The sequence below is a fragment of the Herpailurus yagouaroundi genome, unplaced genomic scaffold (genome assembly GCF_014898765.1).
Source record: "Herpailurus yagouaroundi ecotype Mexico unplaced genomic scaffold, PumYag 141, whole genome shotgun sequence".
Taxonomy (NCBI): Eukaryota; Metazoa; Chordata; class Mammalia; order Carnivora; family Felidae; genus Herpailurus; species Herpailurus yagouaroundi.
Genome location: NW_024412396.1, coordinates 47,924,148 through 47,948,108, shown reverse-complemented (window position 1 = coordinate 47,948,108; position 23,961 = coordinate 47,924,148). Strand labels below are relative to the sequence as shown.

General features: G+C 41.7%; 1 protein-coding gene and 1 pseudogene across 3 annotated transcripts in view; both read left to right on the top strand.

The window, feature by feature from the left end:
- The window catches only part of HEATR4 (HEAT repeat containing 4), a 50,933-nt gene extending 36,206 nt beyond the window's left edge, over positions 1-14,727 (top strand). For all 3 annotated transcript variants that reach the window (XM_040477612.1, XM_040477614.1, XM_040477613.1), the window contains 2 exons: positions 12,615-12,777; positions 14,423-14,727. In XM_040477612.1, coding sequence (XP_040333546.1) covers positions 12,615-12,773 — 159 coding nt within the window. In that variant the 3' untranslated portion in view covers positions 12,774-12,777; positions 14,423-14,727. The remainder of the gene's footprint in view (positions 1-12,614; positions 12,778-14,422) is intronic.
- Positions 13,617-23,335, top strand: LOC121032397 (histone H3.3A-like; annotated as a pseudogene).
- Positions 23,336-23,961: the final 626 nt, after the last annotated feature.

Here is a 23,961-nt window from a genome sequence, read left to right as displayed (position 1 = left end):
CGTCATTGATTGACGCCATAACTTCCCTCCTCCTTTGGCCAACACAATCTCAGTAACTGTGGAGGGTGGGGGGAGCCTGGCTGACTCATTTGGTAGAGCATATGACTTGATCTCGGGGTTGTGAGTTCAAATCCCTCCTTGACACAACCTCACATTAGAAAAAAAAAAAAGCACGGATAGACAAAATTCCAGTCATTTCTCTATGATATGAGAAAGAAGTTAAAAAAGAAAGTTATGAGCTTTTATACTTGGATTCTTGATATCTGCCTTTTTCACCCCATCTGGGATTTTGTTTCATTAGCTACGACTTCTCCAGAGTTTTGGATCACACATCTGAATCTTAAATTGACTTCTTGGGGCGCCTGGGTGGCGCAGTCGGTTAAGCATCCGACTTCAGCCAGGTCACGATCTCGCGGTCCGTGAGTTCGAGCCCCGCGTCGGGCTCTGGGCTGATGGCTCAGAGCCTGGAGCCTGTTTCCAATTCTGTGTCTCCCTCTCTCTCTGCCCCTCCCCCGTTCATGCTCTGTCTCTCTCTGTCCCAAAAATAAATAAATGTTAAAAAAAAAAAATTAAATTGACTTCTTAAATCTGAGCCTCTCATTTAGCAGGCACTGTTCAATGTGGTAGGTATGAGGGTGCAATTGTTGAGAATGGCATGGTCACTATTCCATGTAAGTATTATTGCTTTGTACACAAAGATTCTGTGTCTTCATTTGAATCATTTAAGATAAATTTCCAGGAACTGAATTGCTGGGCCAAAAGGCAAGATAGTTTTTGTTATTGTTAGAAGGTTTTACCAAACTACCTTCAAAAGGGTTTACCAAATTGCCCTTCTAAAAAGTTTAGTGTTGCAAGCAATTAGGAGTATGTTAGACTACATGGCCTATAGGGCCTTTTCACTGGTTCTATTTGATCCCCAGTCCTCTGGACTCCAAACACTTACCAAAGCTTTTAGGTTTTACCCTTGCCCATGTGTCACATCCACCTTTTAAAATTTCTGCCTGTAATATGGTCTATTACAGTGGCCCACAATGGGGGCGATTTTGCCTCAATTGGGGGTGGGGTGGAATGTTATAATATATAGTGAATAGAGGCCAGAGACGCTGCTAAACATCTACAGTGCAAAGAACAACCCCCCCCCCCACACACACACCCAGATAATTATCTGACCCAAAAGTCAATAGTACTGAGACCAAGAATTCCTGGTCTATTACAAGTAGCCTCCCAAGTGATCTCTATCTTTGATCTCTCCCTGTGCTAATTTATAACACAGGTAGCTACAACATTAATTTTCTCAGGTTTGTATACCCAGACTTACCATCACCCCACTCAAAACCCATCTGGTATTCCATCCACCAATCCAAGTTCCTTAGCTAGGTACTGAAGTCATGTAATGCTACAGCTTTATCAGCCACAACTCTCCCAAGCTCTACTTCTGTAAGTTAAACTATTTATTGTTCCTTGCCTATGTTCTCCATACCTTTACTCACGCTGTTTCCCCCAAACGCTGTCCTCCAAACATCTTTTGCGAAAACCCTTATTAAAGCCCATTTCATATTCCATCTCCTCCCCAAAGGCTCTCCCATCTCTCTAAGAGAACTTTGACCCTTTCGCACGAGCTTAGCACCTTGTGCCTTGTATTGGTGTATCGTGTGTTTGTCATATTCCTTCCTAAACTTCCTAAACTGTAAACTCTTTCAAAGATGGTGGGATTTCAAGGAAAGGTCTTCCTTATGCCTTTTTCTCTTGCTTTTAGCAAACTGCCTTTCATACAAGAGGTGCACGGGAAATGTTTGTGGGAAACAGACCAACCAGAATTGATTCCTTGTCACTCATTAGTATCTGTGGCATAATTAGCCCAGTCAAGTTACTCTCTCAGGTCTCAGCAATCTTATCTGTAAAATGGGAATAATAATTAAACTTACTTCTTCATTGAGTTGTGAAGATAAAAGAATGCATATAAGGCATTTAGCACAAGGTCTGGTACAGAACTAAACACTTAAAAAATGGTAGCTATAATAATAATTTATTATTATGGAGCAAAGCCCTATAACATGGCTTGTGTGCCCTTGGCCTGGTTTGGAGGAACTTGGAGTGGGATAAGACAGGAAGTTCTTGAATTGGGCAAAGTGACAGCTGGGATGGGGAGATTAAGATTATTTTTGCATATGTTCCATGGAAGTTTAAGTAAATCTACAGGGACCATATCAGACAAGGCCATTGTGTAAGGAACTACTCTGCAGTTATTAGACCAAGGGTCAAAGTATGAGCTGGAGCGGGTGGCAGGGGGGCAGTATCATATCCTCCCAAGTCCTGTGTCTAGTTTAGGGCTTCAGCGTACAGAAGAAGGGACAGCAGGAAAGGGACCCCTCTTCTTTTTTTTTTTTTTTTAACGTTTTATTTATTTTTGAGACAGAGACAGAGCATGAACGGGGGAGGGGCAGAGAGAGAGAGGGAGACACAGAATCGGAAGCAGGCTCCAGGTTCTGAGCCATCAACCCAGAGCCCGACGCGGGGCTCGAACTCACGGACCGCGAGATCGTGACCTGAGCTGAAGTCGGCCGCTTAACCGACTGAGCCACCCAGGTGCCCCGGGATCCCTCTTCTTAATTGACACACAGGTTGTGTGTGCTGGCAAGGCCAAAATATCAGATCCCTGGGGAAATGTTGAAGAAGGTAGTTTAGTTTGTCACTGGGAGATTTAACTACCTTTTCAAAGGGAATAGTTTTCAGTAGACTAGGGATACATCCTCAGTGAACTAGGGGGATGGGCTGTGCTTCTGGGCTCACAAAGCTTGGGAAGAAATTCAGCTAGAGGAGAGCTCTAAATTTATATTTTCCACATCCGGTACGAACATCTCCTCTCAGTGTGTCCTGTGACCTCATCCTTTGCTTTTTCAACATTTTGTGATTTCCGCAAAGAGTGTTGTTGCTATCTGTCTTCTAGTTTCCCTTGTGACTGAGAGATATCTTTTGGAGCCTGACTTTTTAAAAATTTCATCACTTTTCCTGTAATGCTACTTAGTTCTCACTATAAAAGCAGATATTAATAACCATCTTCAGAAATACAATTGAATGACATGGAATAATGTTCTTAATGTATCATTGGGTGGGAAAAGAAGCAGACACAACAAGTATTCCAGTAGGATCCCATGTGGGGGGACATTTATGTATGTGTGATGTGTATGTGTATACCTACCTATCCATATATGCATACATACTGTTAAAAAGCAACATTTGAGTAAGTTTTCAGATCTAATTGGCTTTATTCAACAAATTTATGAATTAGGAAGCATCCCATCCAGCAAGTAGAAAGGAGCTCCAAGTTGTACAAAATGGCAGGCATTTTATAGGCAGAAAGAGGGTGGGACAAAGAAGTTAAAAGAATGGGATATTTCAGTGGAGGTTACCTTCCCATAGGGGAAGACAAAGGGTCTTATCATACGGATTACCTTAGCGGTGCAGATCTGGAAATTCCAGACTGATTGGTTTAAAGTTCCACTGTTGGGAGAGGCTGGAAGTGCAGTTAGGTTTAAATGTTGAGTCTTGATGGGGTTTAGCAAAAGTGACTCCCTTGGGGCCTGTTGTTTATTTCAAAGAAAACATGCTACTAAAGAAAGTTTTGGTGTCTTTGCACCACAATATTTAACAGTGATTACCTTTGCGGGCGCCTAGGTGGCTCAGTCGGTTGAGTGTCCCACTTCAGCTCAGGTCATGATCTCACGGTCTGTGAATTTGAGTTCCGCGTTGGGCTCTGTGCTGACAGCTCAGAACCTGGAGCCTGCTTCAGAATCTGTGGCTCCCTCTCTTTCTGCCCCTACCCTGATTACTCTCTGTCTCTCTCTCTCAAAAATAAATAAACATTAAAATAAATTTTTTTTTAACGTGATTACCTTTGTATAGTGGGATTCAGGTGATTTTTATCTTCTTTGGTTGTTTGTATGTTCTGGGTTTTCCACATAAAACATACTGTTAATGAAACACAAGTTCAGCTGCCAGTCACTTGCAAGGCGAATACTCAAAAGACGATAGATAAGTTTTGACTGAAAAGGAATATGAGCTTTATTCAGGAGTCTGGCCATCTAGGGAGAAGGCAGACTCTTGTCCAAAGGAGAACTCCCAGGTTTCTGCCTGTTCCAGAATTGTGTGTGTGTGTGTGTGTGTGTGTGCGCACGCGCGCGAGCACGCGCGTGCGTTCGCGAGCGAAAGATCATGAGCCAGCCGGCGCCCGCTGCAGACTCCATGATGCCAGCCTCAGTTATCTTGGTACTACTCAGAGGTTGTGCAACAAGTTCTGGTTCCTTGGTACCCAAGGGTTGTGCAAGAATAGTCTGTTCTTTCTGCAAAGGAGGACAAGGTCTACATATGTGCACAGAGGTCAGTAAAGTCATTTGTGTGACCTTAAAAATGAAAAACATGTTGCTAAGAGGTATCTGAGCTAATCAGAAAGCTAAGGGGACTTCAAACAGACTTGCTGGCTTCTGCGGTCTTCGAACGTTGTGGTCCTCTATTCCACACGGCCAGTGGCCAGCAAATCTCAAAGAAAGCAAATTGGTTCTGTTACAGATGAAGGTCCTTCATCTCCAGCAAGCAAGGAGTGTGTTAACTTGAAGCCAATTAACTCTTAAGATCAGCTAGAGTGCTGTTACAACATCCTTGTGCAATTAAAAATACAGTGTTTTTTAAGCAACAAACTTTACTTTCCCAAACTCATCTCATTTTTCTCGATCTCCAGACATTGTTTGTCTTGCTTTTCTGTTTTTTTTTGAGTCAATAGAATTCTCTTTTAAAAAAGAGAGATGCCCCTGCATGGCTCAGTCGGTTAAGAGTCCAATTCTTGATTTCGGCTCGGGTCATGATCTCGAAGTTCGTGAGTTTGAGCCCCTCGTTGGGCTCTGTGCTGACAGTGCAGGCCCTGCTTGGGATCCTCGCTGTCCCTCTCTCTCTGCCCCTCCCCCACTTGCTCTGCCTCTCTCTCTCTCTCTCTCTCCCTCTCTCTCAAAAATAAATAAATTTAAAAATTTTTTGAAAATCAAAGGAACTTGACATTCAGATTATAGAAGTTAATAATTGCTTATCGGAGAAGTTGCTATAGAAAACAAGTTAAATTAGGGCACCTGGGTGGCTCAGTCAGTTAAGTGGCTGACTCTTGATTTTGACTCAGGTCATGATCTCATAGTTTGTGAGTTCGGGCCCCACATCGGGCTCTGTGCTGATGGCATGGAGCCTGCTTGGGATTCTCTGTCTCCCTCACCCTCTCCCTCTCTCCCACTTGAGTGTTTGCACTTGCTCTCTCTCAAACTAAATAAACAAAAAAATAAATAAATAAAATTCAAATACACTGGAAGGTGTATTAGTTTGCTAGGTCTGTCATAACAAAGTACTACAGACTTGAAGGCTTAAACAAAAGAAGTTTATTTTCTCATAGTTCTGGAGACTGGAAGTCTGAGGTCAGTGTATTGATGGAGCTGGTTTCTGTGACCTTGTTCCTTGTCTTGTGAAAGGCACCTTGTCTTGTAAAGGACACCAGTCATATTAGATTAGGGTCTACTTTAATGATCTCCTTTTAACTTAGTTACCCCTTTAAAGACTATCTCCAAATATCATATCCTGAGGTACTAGAGGTTAGGACTTTAACATATGAATTTTGTTGGGAGGGGCATACAATTCAGCCCATAGTGATACAAGCTGTCTGGGTTTGAGGACCCAGAGGGGGTCTTGCAGGAACAGCCAAGAGGATCCTTGGCTTTATGCAGGATAGAAATCAAACTCAAGCCAGCAGGAAGTGAGATCAGAGTTTATTGAAGATATAGAGAGAGTGCTGATGCAGACAGAGCATCTGGGAGATTCCAAAAGGAAAGAAGAATGAGGGGCTCCTGGGTGGCTCAGTCAGTTAAGTGTCCGACTTTGGCTCAGGTCATGATCTCATGGTTCGTGGGTTCAAGCTGCGCATCAGGCTCTGTGCTGACAGCTCAGAGCCTGGAGCCTGCTTCACATTCTGTGTCTCCCTGTCTCTCTGCCCCTTACCCACTCACATTCTGTCTCTCTCTCTCTCTCTCTCTCTCTCTCTCTCTCTCTCTCTCTCTCAAAGATGAATACACATTAAAAAAATTTTTTTTTTTTTTTAAAAAGGAAAGAAGAATGAGTCTTGTCTTTGTTCCCACTCTGGGATTTGGGGATGATGGTCTGATGTACTATCCTCTCAGGCATCCATGAACCGTTCAAAACAAGGCCGGTGCTCAGGTGTCCTCCATAAGTCACTTATGTCCCTGGAGCCAGGAGTCTCGGTGTCAGGAGTTAGTGGTGTCTGGAGTCAGTGTTCTTGGAAAACCTTGTGACCACCCCACGAAGTCACTTCTTAGATATCATCTATTGTGCCGCAAGACTCCAAAGAACTCATTAACTCCTTGACCTTTACAAGGAGGGCATACATTGTTTGTACCATAAGCCCGGATGCAGGGTGGGAGTGCAGGTCTTAGCAAGAATAGAAGCAGGAAAAGGAGTTAAAAAACAACTTTTGGGGGGCGCCTGGGTTACTCAGTTCAGGCTGAGTAAATTTTTTAAATACTGAGGTTACTTCAGTTAAGTATACTTCAGTTAAGATACTTCAGTTAAGTATCCAACTTTGGCTCGGGTCATAATCTCACAGTTTGTGAGTTCAAGCCCCGAATCGGGCTCTGTGCTAACAGCTAACAGCTCAGAGCATGGACCCTCTTTGAATTCTGTGTCTCCCTCTCTCTCTGCCCCTCCCCCACTTTCTCTCTCTCTCTCTCTCTCTCTCTCTCTCTCTCTCAAAAAAAAAATAATAATAAACATTAAAAAAATTTTTTTAAATCAGCTTTTTTTTTCATGGAGTCCCTTCAGTTTCCTTGTCTCAATAACAGGGGGGTGATATCTTAGAACAACCTCAGTTTTTCCCTCTTGTATATGGAAAAGCCAGTTCTTTCCTCTTCTTGTGTCTTTCTTATGTGTCTCCTTTACCCTTCACTTACAAAACATTCACAACACTTCACTCGGACACTTCTGGTCCCCAGATGCATGAAGGTTTTTCTTCACAACAAGCAATTCTCTGCAACACCAGCTTGGGGTCCTACAATTTAACTCAATTCTAACCCTATCTACCTGGAGATAGTGTCCAATTCCACAGATTAAGAGGGCTTGGGCCCTCAAGGCTGCTCCTGCCTTACTTCAGATGCCAATCACAAGTAATAGGTCTCCAGGTTACTCTCAGTTTCTGTCCAATTTGACTACAAATCTGAGGTTCCCACAACCGCCTCCTTGGTTTCAATTAATTTCTTAGAGTAGTTCACAAAACTCAGGGAGACATGTTTACCAGTTTATTAAGGATACGATGAAGGGGACAAGTGAAATGAATAGCCAGACCAAGCCACATAGGGGGAGGTCTGGGAGGGTTCTGAAAGCAGGTTTTGTTCTTATGGAGTTGGGGTGTGTGTCACACTCCTGGTGTGAATGTGTTCACCAACCAGAAATTCTTTGAACTCCACACTATTGGGAGTTTATGGAGGCTTCCCCCACAGGCATAATTAATTATTAATTATTGGTTTCTAGCCCCTTTACCTTCTCTAAAGGTTGAGGAATGGGCTGAAAATCCCAAGCTTCTAATCATGGCTTGGTCTTTCTGGTGACCAGCTCCCACCCAGAAGCCCACCCAGGGTTATCTCAATAGACCAAAATATGCTCCACTTTCTCTTTATCACTTAAGAATTTACAAAGGTTTTAAGAGCCCCGTGTCAGGGAAGGGGTCAAGGACAAATATGAGAACAAAAGATGCTCTTAGTACTCTTAAGAAATTATGGGAGCTGGTGCGCCTGGGTGGCGCAGTCGGTTAAGCGTCCGACTTCAGCCAGGTCACGATCTCGCGGTCCGTGAGTTCGAGCCCCGCGTCAGGCTCTGGGCTGATGGCTCAGAGCCTGGAGCCTGTTTCCGATTCTGTGTCTCCCTCTCTCTCTGCCCCTTCCCCGTTCATGCTCTGTCTCTCTCTGTCCCAAAAATAAATAAATGTTGAAAAATTTCAAAAAAAAAAAATTATGGGGGCTTCAGGAGCTCTGTGCCAGGAATGGGTGGTGGAGGAGACTAACACATATTTTTCCTATTATCTCACAGGTGATATATACTGAATCACAAGTTCCTTTAAGTACTTTTCCTTCATGAAGGAAGGATCATATGAGAAGTTGTTGAAAGGGGAATAGGAAAAAAGAGAAATAAAAGGAAAATAAAAGAAAACAAATGTCCAGGGCAGTGATTCTCAACCCAAAGTGATTTTGCCCTCAGGGGACATTTGGCATTGTCTAGAGACATTTTTTGGTTGTCACAGCAGGAAGTTGCTACTGGCATATAATGGGCAGAGACCAGAGATGCTAATAAACACTCTACAATGTATGGTACAGCCCTACAGCGAAGAATTAATTCAACCCAAATGTCAATAGAATCAAGATTGAGAAACTCTAGTATAAACTTTCGGATGACTTCACCAATATAAAAAAATTGAAGTCTTTGACTGAATTATTCTACTTTTAGAAACCTATCCTTTAAAATATTCACCTGTGGGGCACCCGGGTGGCTCAGTCAGTTGAGCGTCTGACTTCGGCTCAGGTCATGACCTCATGATTCATGGGTTTGAGCCCCGCGTTGGGCTCTGTGCTGACAGCTCGGAGCCTGGAGTCTGCTTCAGATTCTGTGTCTCCTTCTTTCTCTGCTCTTCCCCTACTCATGCTCTCTTTGTCTCCCAAAGATGAATAAATGTTAAAAAAAAATTAAAAATATTCACCCATGTGATGGGGTGCCTGGGTGGCTCAGTCAGTTAAGCATCCAACTCTTGATTTTGGCTCAGGTCATGATCGCATGGTCATGAGATCAAACCCAATGTGGGGAGCCTGCTTAAGATTCTCTCTCTTTCCCTCTCTCTCTGCCCTTCCCCGACTTGCATGCAAGTCTCTCTCTCAAAATAAATAAATAAACTTTAAAAAATAAATTAGTTAATATAAACCTTTAACATAAAAAAATGAAATATTCACTCATGTGTACAAAGATACACACATACAGATGTTCATTGCTTCTAATTTCAAAATTGGAAATGATGCAAATGCCTGTTGATAGGCAATTGTTAACAAGAATGACAAGGAAGGATGTTTAAGATATATTGTAAATTGGAAAATCAAATCGCCAAACAATATATATGTTGTCTTATTTTTTGTTAAAAAAACACAATTCATACATTTATATATGGTTTCTTTATTTTTTTAATTTTTTTTAATGTTTATTTATTTTTGAGACAGAGAGACAGAGCGTGAGTGGGGGAGGGGCAGAGAGAGAGGGAGACACAGAATCTGAAACAGGCTCCAGGCTCTGAGCTGTTAGCACAGAGCCCGATGCAGGGCTCGAACCCATGAACTGTGAGATCATGACCTGAGCCGAAGTCGGACGCTTAACCGACTGAACCACCCAGGCGCCCCTATATATGGTTTCTTTAGAACCATATATGTTGTGTGCATATGTATATGTGTTTGCACAGGTGAATATCAGGAAAGATATATACCAAACTGAAGACAGATGTTTTCTCTGGGAATGGGATTACGGGCAATAGAAGAACTTTCATGTTTTACATCATATATTTTTGATTTACTTTGGTTAAGGCCTCAAGGAATAAGCCTTTGCTTCGTCCAATGTGAGACAGATTGCAGTCTAACTTTGAGACTACTGACTTCTAGTTTTTTTTTTTTTTTAATTTTTTTTTTCAACGTTTATTTATTTTTGGGACAGAGAGAAACAGAGCATGAACGGGGGAGGGGCAGAGAGAGAGGGAGACACAGAATCGGAAACAGGCTCCAGGCTCTGAGCCATCAGCCCAGAGCCCGACGCGGGGCTCGAACTCACGGACCGCGAGATCGTGACCTGAGCTGAAGTCGGACGCTCAACCGACTGCGCCACCCAGGCGCCCCTGACTTCTAGTTTTTAAGACTTACTAAATTACTATAATTCAGGGGTCAATAAATTGTGGCCCTCAGACCAAATCCAGCCTGTCTCTGGTGTTTAAACACTCCATGGAGTAGGAATGATTTTTATAATTTTGAATGTTAAATGAAGAATAATATTTTGCAACATAAATGTATACAAAACTCAAATTTCAGTGCCCACATGTAAACTTATATTGAACACAGCCACACTCATTCATTATAAACTGCCTGTGGCTACTTTCCCATGGGATGATGATTGAACCGTGAGATCATTACATGAGCTGAAGTCGGACGCTTAACCAACTGAACCACCCAGGCACCGGAAGCGTGTGACTCTTGACCTCAGGGTTGGGGGTTTGGGTGCCATGCTGGATGTAGAGATTACTTAAAAATAAAACCTTGGGGTGCCTGGGTGGCTCAGTCAGTTAAGCTTCTGACTCTTGATTTTGCCTCAGGTCATAATCTCACAGTTGTGGGATGGAGCCCCATATTGGGCTCTACAGTGGGTGTGGACCCTGTTTGGGATTCATTCTTTCTCCCTTTGCCCCTCTCCTGGTTACACTCTCTCGCTCACTCTCTCTCTCTTTCTCTCTAACTCTCTCAAAAATAAAATCTTAAAAAAAATTTTTTTTAATCTTTTTTTAGGGGCATTCATTTTTGAATGCCAGCTCTCTGTAAAGACAGCTTTCATGCTATTCACACTTTCTGATCTTATACTCTATTAAACTTTTGCCTGCTGCTCATTTAAAAAAAAAATCTTTTTAAAAATGTTATTTGATGGGGGAGAGGGGCAGAGTGAGGGAGAGACAGAATCCCAAGCAGACTCTGTGTCACCAGCCCAGAGCCCAATGTGGGGTTTGAACTCACAAACTGTGAGATCATGACCTGAGCCAAGATCAAGACTGATCCACCACGTGCCCCCAAAATTAAAAAAAAATCGTTAGAAAGATTAAGTGTTTTCATTTTAAGTTTAAATAGATGCAAATGGTCTAACTTTTAACATTTACATATTCAGTGTTTACACGTTGGTATATTTTTTGTTTGTTTTTTAAAATTTATTTGTTCATTTTGAGAGAGAGAGAGAGGAGTGGAGGGGCAGAGAGAGAGGGAGAGACAGAATTCCAAGCAGGCTCCGCACTGTCAGTGCAGAGCCCAATGCGGGGCTCGATCCCACAAACCATGAGATCATGACCTGAGTTGAAATCAAGAGTCAAACACTTAACCAATGCAGCCACCCAGGTGCCCCTGTTTATTCATTTCAAAATTCTTTATTACTTATTTTTTCTTTTTTGAGTAAGCTCTAGGCCCAGCTTGGCGCTTGAACGCATGACCCCAACATCAAGAGACAAATGTTCCACCAACTGGGCCAGCTGGGTGCCCCTTCATTTTTTGTTTTTTTGAGTTTTTTTGTTTTGTTTTGTTTTTTTTCAGATTCCACATATGAATGAAATCATATGGCATTTGTGTTCCTCAATCTGACTTATTTAACTTAGCGTAGTACTCTGCAGGTCCAGCCATGTTGTTGAAAATGGCACGATATCATCCTTTTTTATGGCTGTAATATTCATGTGACTGTGTTTCTCACATCTTCCTTATCCATTTCTCTATCAATGTACACTTAGTTTGCTTCCATAGTTTGGCTGTTGTAAATAATGCCGCAATACACATGGGGATGCATATATCTTTTCAAATTAGTGTTTTTTGTTTTCTTTTGGTAAATACCCAGTAGTGGAATTATTGGATCATATGGTATTTATATTTTCAACTTTTTGAGGATACTCCATACATGTTTTCCACAGTGGCTGTACCAATTTATCTTCCTACCAACAGTGCATAAGGGTTCTTTTTTTCTCCACAGAGGATCTCTCTCTTTATTATTTCATGGACTAATACAGAAAATTGATATTAGAAGTATCTAGATTTCTGAGGATGCTTTAACCTAGGTACAGGCTCAATCCTGGCCATCACTATATTGGTTTATGGGTTGAAATAGAACAGGACTGCATCCCCAGGGACTATTCACCCTGAGTGAACACACCTCCTCGGCACACCCCTGGAGCAGGTCTCTTTATTCACGGCTACAAGAGTGGCCCATTGCTGCTGCTGCTTCTGCATGATAGTAGTAAAGACAGAAAATGTAGGCTAACCCCAAACATCACACAGATACCCAAGACTTCTTGGGCAGAAAATTCAGGCATATTTGCCACGTTAGGCTTCTGACTGGGGACAAGGAAAGACAGGTCTTGAATTCATATGATCTGTTTTTTTATTTTTTATTTATTTTTTATTTTTTTTCAACGTTTTTAGTTATTTTTGGGACAGAGAGAGACAGAGCATGAACGGGGGAGGGGCAGAGAGAGAGGGAGACACAGAATCGGAAACAGGCTCCAGGCTCTGAGCCATCAGCCCAGAGCCTGACGCGGGGCTCGAACTCACGGACCGCGAGATCATGACCCGGCCGAAGTCGGACGCTTAACCGACTGCGCCACCCAGGCGCCCCTGATCTGTTTTTTTTAGTTATTATAGTAGTTAATAGAGCTGTTCTGATAAACCGTGGCTCACGAGGCTTTCTCTTTGGGTCTACCTTTTACATGAGACCACGTTTGGCATATGCACTCATGTGTTGATATTTCTCTGCAGCCTGTCAGGCCCCGCACACCAAATCCGTGGTCACAGAGTCCAGTCCTGGGCCTAAACACAAGAAACAGAGGTCGACCATCACCTGTGAAAGATCTACGCACTGCCCGGGAAAAAAGGATCGTGATGGGACCGTTTGGATCTGACAATCCAGATCTCTAGCTGGGTAAATACTCAGAGAGAAGTTTTTTCCAGGGTCATATCCTCTTCCCCCCGAAGGAAAGGTGATTATTTTTAGGACGATCCCTTCTCTTGCTCCAAGACAGGCAGCAGTGGACCTAGTCACATCCTGGTTCTTTAATTGATGTCGTACAGTCTCCTTGTCGTTATGTATATAAAGAAAAATCTATTTAACAGTAGTCCTGTTTTTTTAATGTGCACCATTTACCCAGAAGGTTAAAGAAAATTGACATCACATTACATGATTGAGCATATTTTCCCATACCACCGACAGGTTACAAACTAATTTATAGGTCAGAGCTCCAAATTTTACTAGAGTAGAAATATTGAAAGACCCATCATCTCTTGCAAGGTATATAAAGAGCCCTCTGAAACCCAAACTAGAGTACCATTTGTCTAGGAAAGAGACAGCTTTTGTAATTTTTTTTTTTTTTAATCTACAAGTCTAGTCTTGTTCTAGAGCAAGTTCTTTACAAGAGTGTTACAAGAAAATCAGGGTGGCGGGCTGGCTCAGTCGGAAGAGCATATGACTCTAGATCTCGGGGTTGAGAGTTTGAGCCCCACGTTGGATATAGAGATTACTTTAAAAATAAGTTAAAAATTAAAAACAACAAGAACAACACAAGAGTGTAGTGAGAAAACCAAGCTGGTGCAATCATTTTCCCTTTGCACCACACAGGTGGGCATGAACACTTTTAGATCCCTTGGAAACATTGATGCAGTTTCACAAGGCTGATTAACAATTCTCATGAACCTCAACAGTACCCTATGGCTTTAAAGCTTTAGGCATGATGAAAGAGTTGCAAACCATGTATGTGTCATTAGATGGGAGTCTGTAAGAGCACACTGATGCAGGCCGGCCAGGTCGAGAACCCAGAGGGGCTCCTGCAGGACCAACCAAGAAGGTCTGTGGCTTCATGCAGGATAGAAATCAAACTTGAACCAAATGGAAATGAGACCAGGGTTTATTGAAGATACAGAGAGAGTAGATACAGATGGAACATTAGGGAGACTCGAGAAAGGAAAAGGAACAGGAGTCTCATCTTCGCTTGGGTCTAGAGTTTTTCCAGAGGGTTGTGGTCTAGTGTACGTCTTCTCAGGGATCCAGGAACTGGTCAAAACATGGGTGAGTGCTCAGGTGTCTTCCATAAGTCACTTATGTCCCTGGAGCCAGGGGTCTTGGAAAACCTCGTGACCACCCCACGAAGTCACTTCTTAGATATCATCTATTGTGCTGCAAGGCTCCAAAGAACTCATTAACCCCTTGACCTTTACAAGGAGGGCATACATTGTTTGTACCATAAGCCCTGATGCAGGGTGGGAGTACAGGTCCTAGCAAAAATAGAAGCAGGAAAAGGAGCAAAGAAAAAAAACAGCTTTTTTTCATGGGGTCCCTTCAGTTTCCCTGTCTCACAACACAATGCCAAAAAATAAAATAAAATAAAATAAAATAAAATAAAATAAAATAAATCCCCATGGAAGAGGAGAGACCCAGAATTCAAAGTAGTGTGACTCCAGCTTTCTTTCCTAAATACTGATCTCTATTTATAACTGACAAAGTTTTGGGACATTTAGAGGTGAAAATATAAACTATAATATAAGTGAATCTTTCCCTTTTTCTTCTCTTCCAGTGACACTGTTATCACCAGAAATATAAAAAGCAGTAATTTCCACCATGAATGCCTCACAGCTATGGAACACAGGGAAAAAAGGACTTTGGGGGAGTATCAGCTAACCACAAAACAAAATCTTTCCTTTCCCTGACTCATGTAACCCATGTTTTTATTTATTCGTTTATACATTCCCTCCAAGTGAAATACTGATTCAAAAAGTATCATCATGGATATCAAAGTTATTTCCACTTCTATCAAACCCGAGGATTCTGGAATCTGGCTACCATGAGGCATTTGAGACAATAAATAATTCTGTACAAGTACTTTCTCAGCCCCTCTATCTTTGACTTTGTCATTTCATAGTGAAAGGACTTTATTGTGCACTCTGCATTGCTGGCCAGAACAAGAGGGCCCAATGAACACTTCAGTCAGTCAGCAAGGCCAGACAGAAGGTCTAGTAGAAGGTCTGCACTGTGGGAGATGTAGCAGCCGCAGAAGAAATGACCCTTGTGCTCAAGGAGTTTACAAGGGGTTTTATAAGACATACATACAAGAATCTTTCAAAGACAATATGCTTAATCTAGTAGGAAATGTGTGGCACCCAGCAGATGTGCTGTAGGAGTCGGGGTGGAGGTGGGAGGTGCTGGAATAGTCATGAAGACACAGGAGTTTGTTTGGATCTCAGTGCACAGGACTTGGATAGACAGAGAGAAGACCCTCCAGATGAGGGGAAGGATATGAGAAAAGGCTGGAGGAAGGAATGAGCTTGCTTTTGTTAATCTGTTCATATAAACAAAATATTATACTGACAAAATACTCTAGGAGTATCCCAAACCCTTTATAAAGAGCCTTGCCTGTCCTTCCCGACTGAAACATCTGTAGGACATGCCCTTCTCAGTTGTCTCCTTTTTATTGTTCCTCTTTTCCTCCTTCCTCTCCCTTTCTTCTGCCACAGACCTTCATTATCTCCACTGGCTGATTAAACAAGTGACAGCTCCCTATCCTACCCTAAAAGGAAGCTTCTGTTTGGCCCAGCATGTGAGAGAAATGCAGTGCCAACCTTCTCTTGGTTGAGATCTAGAGAAAACTTCCATTTTTCAACCAAGATTCATGTCTTTATCAGTTTACACATACCAGCTAAGTTAGTATCCATTAGTGAATTACCATCAACAGCAATCTTCTTGACAAGACCAACAGCAAAGTGGGGCTTGTGGGTCAGAAGGAAAGCATCTGTGTTAGAATTTACTCCCTCTTCTTCACAATCTCCTCCTGGTTATCACTTAATCCTCTCGCTCTACCATCATTTCTTTAAGAAAAAAAAATTTTTAACGTTTATTTTGAGACAGAGAGAGAGTGTGCACGCGCAAGCAGGAGAGGGGCAGAGAGAGGAAGAGAGAGAATCCCAAGCAGGCTCCTCACAGCCAGTGCATAGCCGGAAGTGGGGCTCAAACCCATGAACCATGAGATCATGACCTGAGCCGGAATCAAAAGTCGGATGCCTAACCAACTGAGCCACTCGGGCACACCCCCCATCATTTCTTGATGATCTGTATTGTCAGCAAACATTTATTAAATGCATGTATTATTGGAGCGCCTGGCTGGCTCAGTGGGTTAGGAGTTAAGATCAACTCTTGATCTCGGCTCAGGTCATGATCTCACAGTTCATGGGACCGAGCCCCGTGTTGGGCTCTGTGCTGACAGTGCAGAGCCTACTTGGGATTTTCTCCATCTCTCTCTTCCCCTACCTTTCTCCCCCTCTCAAAATAAACAAATAAAACATTTTTAAAAATGCATGTATTTATTTACTCATCATGGATACGTCAGGAAGCATAAGACCGTTTCTCTTACTTTGAGGAATTTGTCATCCAGTTGGATAAAATAGGCCTGTCTGTTTAGAGGCAGCATCAGACCCTCTCAGGGGTCAAGAATGAGCTGGATACTCTTAACATTTTCGAGACTCCAGAAGTACTTTATTTTTTTTTTTATTTTTTTTTAACGTTTATTTATTTTTGAGACAGAGAGAGACAGAGCATGAAGGGGGAGGGGCAGAGAGTGAGGGAGACACAGAATCTGAAACAGGCTCCAGGCTCTGAGCTGTCAGCCCAGAGCCCGATGCGGGGCTCGAACTCACGGACCGTGAGATCATGACCTGAGCGAAGTCAGACGCTTAACCGACCAAGCCACCCAGGCGCCCCTCCAGAAGTACTTTAAAAAATAAAGTGCCCAGGCTGTCGCTCGCCAACGCCAGCGCCGCCTCTGGCTCACTGAGCTCCAGCCGAAGGAGAAGGGGGGTAAGTGAGAAGGTCTCAGTACCAAGGCTCGTACAAAGCAGCCTGCCAGCAAATCCACTTGGGATAGAGCACGGAGGAAGCAACTGGCTACAAAAGCCGCTCGCAAGAGTGCGTCCTCTACTGGAGGGGTGAAGAAACCTCATCGTTACAGGCCTGGTACCGTGGCACTCCGCGAAATTAGACGTTCCCAGAAGTCCACTGCACTTCTGTTCCATGAACTTCCTTTCCAGCGTCTGGTGCGAGAAATTGCTCAGGACTTCAAAACAGACCTGCGCTTCCAGAGCGCGGCTATCAGTGCTTTGCAGGAGGCAAGCGAGGCCTACATGGTGAACCTCTTCGAAGACACCAGCCTGTGCGCTTTCCATGCCAAACGTGTAACAATTATGCCGAAAGACGTCCAGCTAGCGCACCGCATACGTGGAGAACGTGGTTAAGAATCCGCTCTGATGGAAAACATTTCATGCTTTAAAAAAAAAAAAAATTCTCTTCTTCCTGTTATTGTAGTTCTGAACATTAGATATTTTTTTTTCCATGGGGTCAAAAGGTACCGAAGTATATGATTGCAAATGGAAACATCGGGGACACAAATCAGGTATTGGCAAGTTTTTCCGTTTTCATTTGTGTGTGAATTTTTAATATAAATGCAGGGACATAAAGCATTAATGCAAGTCAGAATGTTTCAGTGAACACGTTTCAGCAGTTCAACTTTATAACAATTATAAATAAACCTGTTAAATTTTTCTGGACAATGCCAGCATTTGGATTTTTTTTTAAAACAAGTAAATTTCTTATTGACGGCGACTAAATGGTGTTTGTAGCATTTTTATCATACAGTAGATTCCATCCATTCACTATACTTTTCTAACTGAGTTGTCCTTCATGCAAGTACATGTTTTTAATGTTGTCTGTCTTCTGTGCTGTTCCTGTAAGTTTGCTATTAAAATACATTAAACTATAAAAAAAATAAATAAATAAAGTGCCCAAACTGAATTTTAATAAATGATGGTAGATTTTTTTAACATATACACTTAAATCACTGCTTTTAACACAAAACATTACAATGACTAACTTTTGAAAGAATGTCAAAAATCTAAATTGACATGAATATTCATAACAGCATTATTCATAATAGCCAAAAAGTGGAACCAGTTCAAATGCCCATCAACTGATGGATGGATAAATACAATTTGCTGTATCTGTACAATAAAATATTATTTTTCAGTAAGAATAAATGAGGTATTAAAAATAATAATAAATGAAATATTGATACAGGCTACAGCATGGCTGAACCCTGAAAATGTTCAAGTAAGTGAAGGAAGCCAGTTTCAAAGGACCACATATTGTATGATTTATATGAAATTTCCAGAGAGACAAATTTACAGAGACAGAAAGTAGATTAGTAGTTGCCTAGGACTGACAAAGGTGGGAATGGGGAGGGAGAGGAGAAAAGGAATTGACTACTAATGGGATTTCTTTCAGGAGAGACAAATATGTTCTAAAATTAGACTGTGATGATGGTTGCACAACCCTGTGAATATACAAAAAAAAACCCGTTGCATTGTATGCTTTAAGTGGGTGCATTGTATGGCATATAATTATATCTCAATAAAACTGTTTTTAAAAAGTCTAAATTGAGGGATGCCCGGGTGACTCAGTTGATTAAACTTCCAACTCTTGGTTTTGGCTCAGGTCATGATCTCCATGTTCATGAGTTCTAGCCCCCCTCTCTGGCTCTGCGCTGACAGTGCGGAGCCTGCTTGGGATATTCTCTCCCTCTCTCTCCACTCCTCCTTGGCTCTCTCTCTTTCCCTCTCTCAAAATAAATAAATAAACTTTATTTTTTTAATGTTTATTTATTTTTGAGAGAGAGACAGAGACAGAGACAGAGCATGAGTAGGGGAGGGGCAGGGAGAGGGAGACACAGAATCTGAAGCAGGCTCCAGGCTCTGAGTTGTCAGCACAGAGCCTGACAAGGGGCTTGAACTCACAAACCGTGAGATCATGACCTGAGCCAGAGTCGGACACTTAACTGACTGAGCCACCCAGCTGCCCCAAAATAAATAAATAAACTTTAAAAAAAGTCTAGATTGAAAGCCTTTTATGATTACAAAAGGCCCACCAGTGTAGGATGCTGAGCAGTGTGGCACGATGGACAGAACACCAATTCGGAAGTCAAACGCATCCGAATCCAAATAGTCTGCTGCTTACCAATTGTGCGACCTTAGGTGAGTTATTTAAATTCTCTGATACTTCTTTTGTTTACTGTAAAATGAAGACAACAGTTCCTCTTATAAGCCTGTTTTTGGATAACATTTATTTTATTCTTATTACTTTTTAATTAATTAATTAATTAATTTCTGAATAACATTTATTTTTAAAATATGTCCTAAACAGTTATTATGTTCTAGGCACTGTTCTAGGTTCTGGGGATACAGTAGGTGACCAGGACAGTCAAGGTTCTCTATATTACATCTCACACAAAAAAATTGAGATTTTTACATGAAATCTCTCTGATGTTAAATAATGGCAACTAATTTAAAAATATTAAGACTACCATAAGCTAACACTGTGCCAAATACATCTATGTGCCAAATTCTGCCCTTAGGCTGATAGTTTGTGACTCTTGATACAGACTTTTCACGTGGTAAATTTCTAGAATATTGCCCACTTGGCTGAACCTTGGCACTCAGCCTGTTCCCATATGTTGCCCAGCAGCAACCAAAGAAACATTTCTCAAAATTCAGGGAAATCATCCTAGCAAGTAATTGAACCAAGCAGTGGCCTGGATCCCATCTCTACAAAATGCTGCAGCCTTCCTCGCTGACTCAATGAGGTCCCATTCGTTTTGCATGCCTGGGCTGAGCTGGTATGTTCTATAGGATGGATTTGGAAGAGATTGTGCTTTGCATGCCTTTCCAGATCATCCATCTGTCCTCTTAGGACCTCTGTGGGAGGCCAGTTTAGGACACAGTCTCACATGTTAGACCCTTTCATTTTCTTTTACCTGCTGATATCTATCATCTCAACTGTTTTGGCCAAACCTGTAAGCATGCAGTAACGGTACAGGCAGCTCTTTCCTGAAACTCAATAATAGATGATTAATTTAATTTGTTTTAATTCTCTAACATATTCACGATCTCAGAAAAAAAAAAGTTTTAAATTTATCTCGTAGCTCTTCAATTCACAATCAAACAACTTCACATTGCTCATTTATCTATCTCCGGAGCACTTGAGTTTGAACTCCGGGAAGAGGGAGTCTAGAGAGAGGATTCAGGAAATCAGTGCCTTCATTGGACCATACTATCCCATCAACAGCAAACCGTTGTTTGGAGTACTTCACCCCATTGGATCATGGAATTCCCTAATGCCCTTAAGTTTGAAAAGCTAAGTGGAGCACACCCGACTTCCAAAAGTCTTTGCAAAGGCTATGTGATGTGGTAGAAAAATGGTACACTTGAGTTCGAGTTTCCTTCTGCTACTAATAAGTATAGGACTCTGTGCAGATTACTTTATCATTCTGAATTTTACTTTGATCATTCGTAACATGGAAAGAATAATAATTATCTCGTGGGTCGATTACAGTGGTTCTCAACCTGGTTGCTTTTTAAAATTGCTTTTTTAAAATGCCACAGCACGTGCCACACCTCCAGCAAATTAAGTCAGAATCTCTGAAGGTGAAACCCAGACACCAGCAAATTTTTAAAAGCTTCACAACCCATTCTAATATGCAATGAGGATTGAAAATAACTGGTGCGGCTTAAATAATGTTACTTGTGTAAAGCAGGTACTCAGCAGTTCCTAGTTAGTCCCCAATTTAAGTTTCAAACCAGAAATTGATATGTTTGGGATGTGTTCTTTTTTTTTCTGATATTCATAAACTTTAATGAACTCATTATTAGTTCTTATTGTTTACAGATTTTTTTTATTATGAAATTTATTGTCAAAGTGCTTTCCATACAACACCCAGTGCTCATCTCAACAGGTGCCCTCCTCAATACCCATCACCCACGCACCCCTCCCTCCCACTCCCCATAAACCCTCAGTTTGTTCTCAGTTTTTAGGAGTCTCTTATGTTCTGGCTCCCTCCCTCTCTAACCATTTCTTTTCTTCCCCTCCCCCATGGTCTTCTGTTAAGTTTCTCAGGATCCACATAGGAGTGAAAACACATGGAATCTGTCCGTCTCTGTATGACGTATTTCACTTAGCATAACACTCTCCAGTTCCATCATCCATGTTGCTACAAAAGGCCATATTTCATTCTTTCTCATTGCCACATAATATTCCATTGTGTATATAAACCACAATTTCTTTATCCATTTGTCGGTTGATGGACATTTAGGCTCTTTCCATAATTTAGCTATTGTTGAGAGTGCTGCTATAAACATTGGGGTACAAGTGCCCCTATGCATCAGTACTCCTGCATCCCTTGAGTAAATTCCTAGCAGTGCTACTGCTGGGTCATAGGGTAGGTCTATTTTTGATCTTTTGAGGAACCTCCACACTGTTTTCCAGAGCGGCTGCACCAGTTTGCATTCCCACCAACAGTGCAAGAGGGTTCCCATTTCTCCACATCCTCTCCAGCATCTATAGTCTCCTGATTTGTTCATTTTGGCCACTCTGACTGGTGTGAGGTGGTATCTCATTGTGGTTTTGATTTGTATTTCCCTGATGAGGAGCGACGTTGAGCATCTTTTCATGTGCCTGTTGGCCATCTGGATGTCTCCTTTAGAGAAGTGTTTATTCATGTTTTCTGCCCATTTCTTCACTGGATTATTTGCTTTTCGGGTGTGGAGTTTGGTGAGCTGTTTATAGATTTTTGGTATGTGTTCTAAGACTGCACCACTAGGTGTCGGTAAGAGCCATACATATTGGTTAGGAGTTTCTGATTATCTGTTGTCCAGGTAACAACTATGTACTATTACACAACTATTTGTTGAGTACCTACCTTATGCCAGTCACAGTGCTAATGACTCTTAAAACATGGGATTTATAATCCTACATCAAGTAGGCAAGGTAGTTGTCCCAATCATGAGAAAGCCAAGGGTCAGAATGATTCTGTTACTTGTACAGGTCACAGTAAGTAGCAGAACTGAGATTCAAGCTTCATTAATCTATTTGCTCAGTCAAAACCACTGAACACTTAGTGTACACAACATACTGTATGTATCTGCTATTGGGGATCCAAAGGTGAATAAAGCATAGTTTTCATCCTCTGGAAGTCCATCTTTACCCTTAATTCCTAGGTACATTTAGGAAGAAAAGATGGGCATGTTCTTTTACAGTTGTTATTAGCCTTGGGATAGCTATATCTTCTGAAGAACTCAAATGCTGCTATCCTAAGAGGATGGAATGACCCTTAGGTAGAGTTTCCTGGGATAGCTGTTCCACTGTACCCAGCCATTACAATAAAAGTTTAAAAATTTGAGAACCTGTTAGATTCCTAAAAGGCTAGAGATCACATCTGGCCTGTTTTAACACTGTGGTATTTGCTTAATTTATATCCTCACTAACAAAGTATCAGCATAGAGTACTATCTAATTTTTAAGCAATGAATATTGCTGAATAAATAAATGAATGCCCAGTACTCTGCTAAACGCTACAAAAAAGAGAGGGGGAAATGTTTAAAGAAGTCTGCACCTTATTCTGGTAAGCAAATCTGAATACTTCCTTCCAAAGGAAAGTTCTAAGGAAATGTTCTAAGAAGCCCCAACTGATTCATCCCTGTGGCAGGAAAGTCTCAGATCTTGGAGAAGTTTCTAAATGAGTCAGGGACCACTGGACTGTTATACTACTAGATTTGATCAAGGCATCCAGAGTCTGATGGCTGCTTTAGGGTTTGTTCCATGTCACAAGGATACCAGTTGTGCTTGTCTCTAACCAAGCCTTTTGACAGGATCATAGGGATTACTAGGCTGGGTCAAACCCATAGGCCATTCAGTAGTCTCTCTGGAGAAAAGGTTATTTAAGTAGTGGAATGTAGACCTGATTATGAATCAGAATCACTTGAGGGAGTTTTGCAAAAATGAGATACAGATCCCTGGACCCTGTTCCACCCTAGTGAAGTGAAATCCCTGGAACGAAGAGAGGAAACTGGGATCCTCTTTTTTATTTATTTATTTATTTATTTATTTATTTATTTATTTATTTAGAGAGAGACAAAGTATGAGTGGTGGAGGGGCAGAGAGAGAGAAAGGGAGAAAGAGAATCCCTAGCAGCCTCCAAGCGGTCAGTGCACAGAGCCTGACTTGGGGCTCAAACTCATGAAAATGTGAAATCATGACCTGAGATGAAGTTGGACGCTTAACTGACTGAGCCACCCAGGTGCTCCAGATCCTGGGATTCTAATATAGAATCAGGGTTGAAAAATGGCTGGTTCACTCATAAATGGCTCTGCAATTCATGTACTTTCTATATTCTGATTATATTCCTTCCCTGGGTAAGAATTTCGTGCATTTATCACTTACAGTGTGAAGTAATATTCCTTTTTATCAGTACTAAGCTTATCTCTTTTGGAAGTTTGTAAATAACATTGAAATCCTAAGATTTAGGGATTTCAGAGATGAGTCCGTGTTCATTTAACCCATGCTTTTTGTGGTACTGTGGATTTGGGTCCGCTTTCCCCCTAAAGCGGGCCTATTAATCACATGCCCATTCTTGTGATTTTTTTTGTTTGTTTGTTTACAAGCAGCTCTGGCTTTATCAAGTGATCCATTCTGCATCAGGTAGACAACCTTTGCCCGCTTTGTGCAAGAGCAGAAAAATAATATCTGTTCCTGTGATAATTGTGACCTGGGATGGCTGCCGCTTTAGGTCACTCAGGACAGGTGAGCACTTGTTGCAGATTTGGGTTAAAGTCTTGTTATGAGTCTAGTCAGCCTGCTAGCTTTGGAGAGACCGGGAAGGGGCTTATACTTTTACTTAATTGTTCAAAGACTAACATACTCCTTCAGAATGACAACCTGAATGGTTTGCAGAAAGAAACCAGAGAAGGGAGTGGAGTGGGAGTATTTATAGAAAAACACACAAGGGGTTGAATAGAGAAGAATACCAGGTTCACATACCTGACAAATAAAAGGAAAAAGGTCTGATTTAACCACTTTCTTCAAAACAAAAACACTGAGTGATTGTAGGTAGAGAGCTACAATTGGGGTGATCATTTGGGGATCTCCAACTGTCCCTTGATGAATCCAAGTTTCTAAGTAGCCTTATGTACATGTAAAAAAAAAAAAAAAAAAAAAAAAAAGGGGGGGGGCGGGGGGGGGAGTG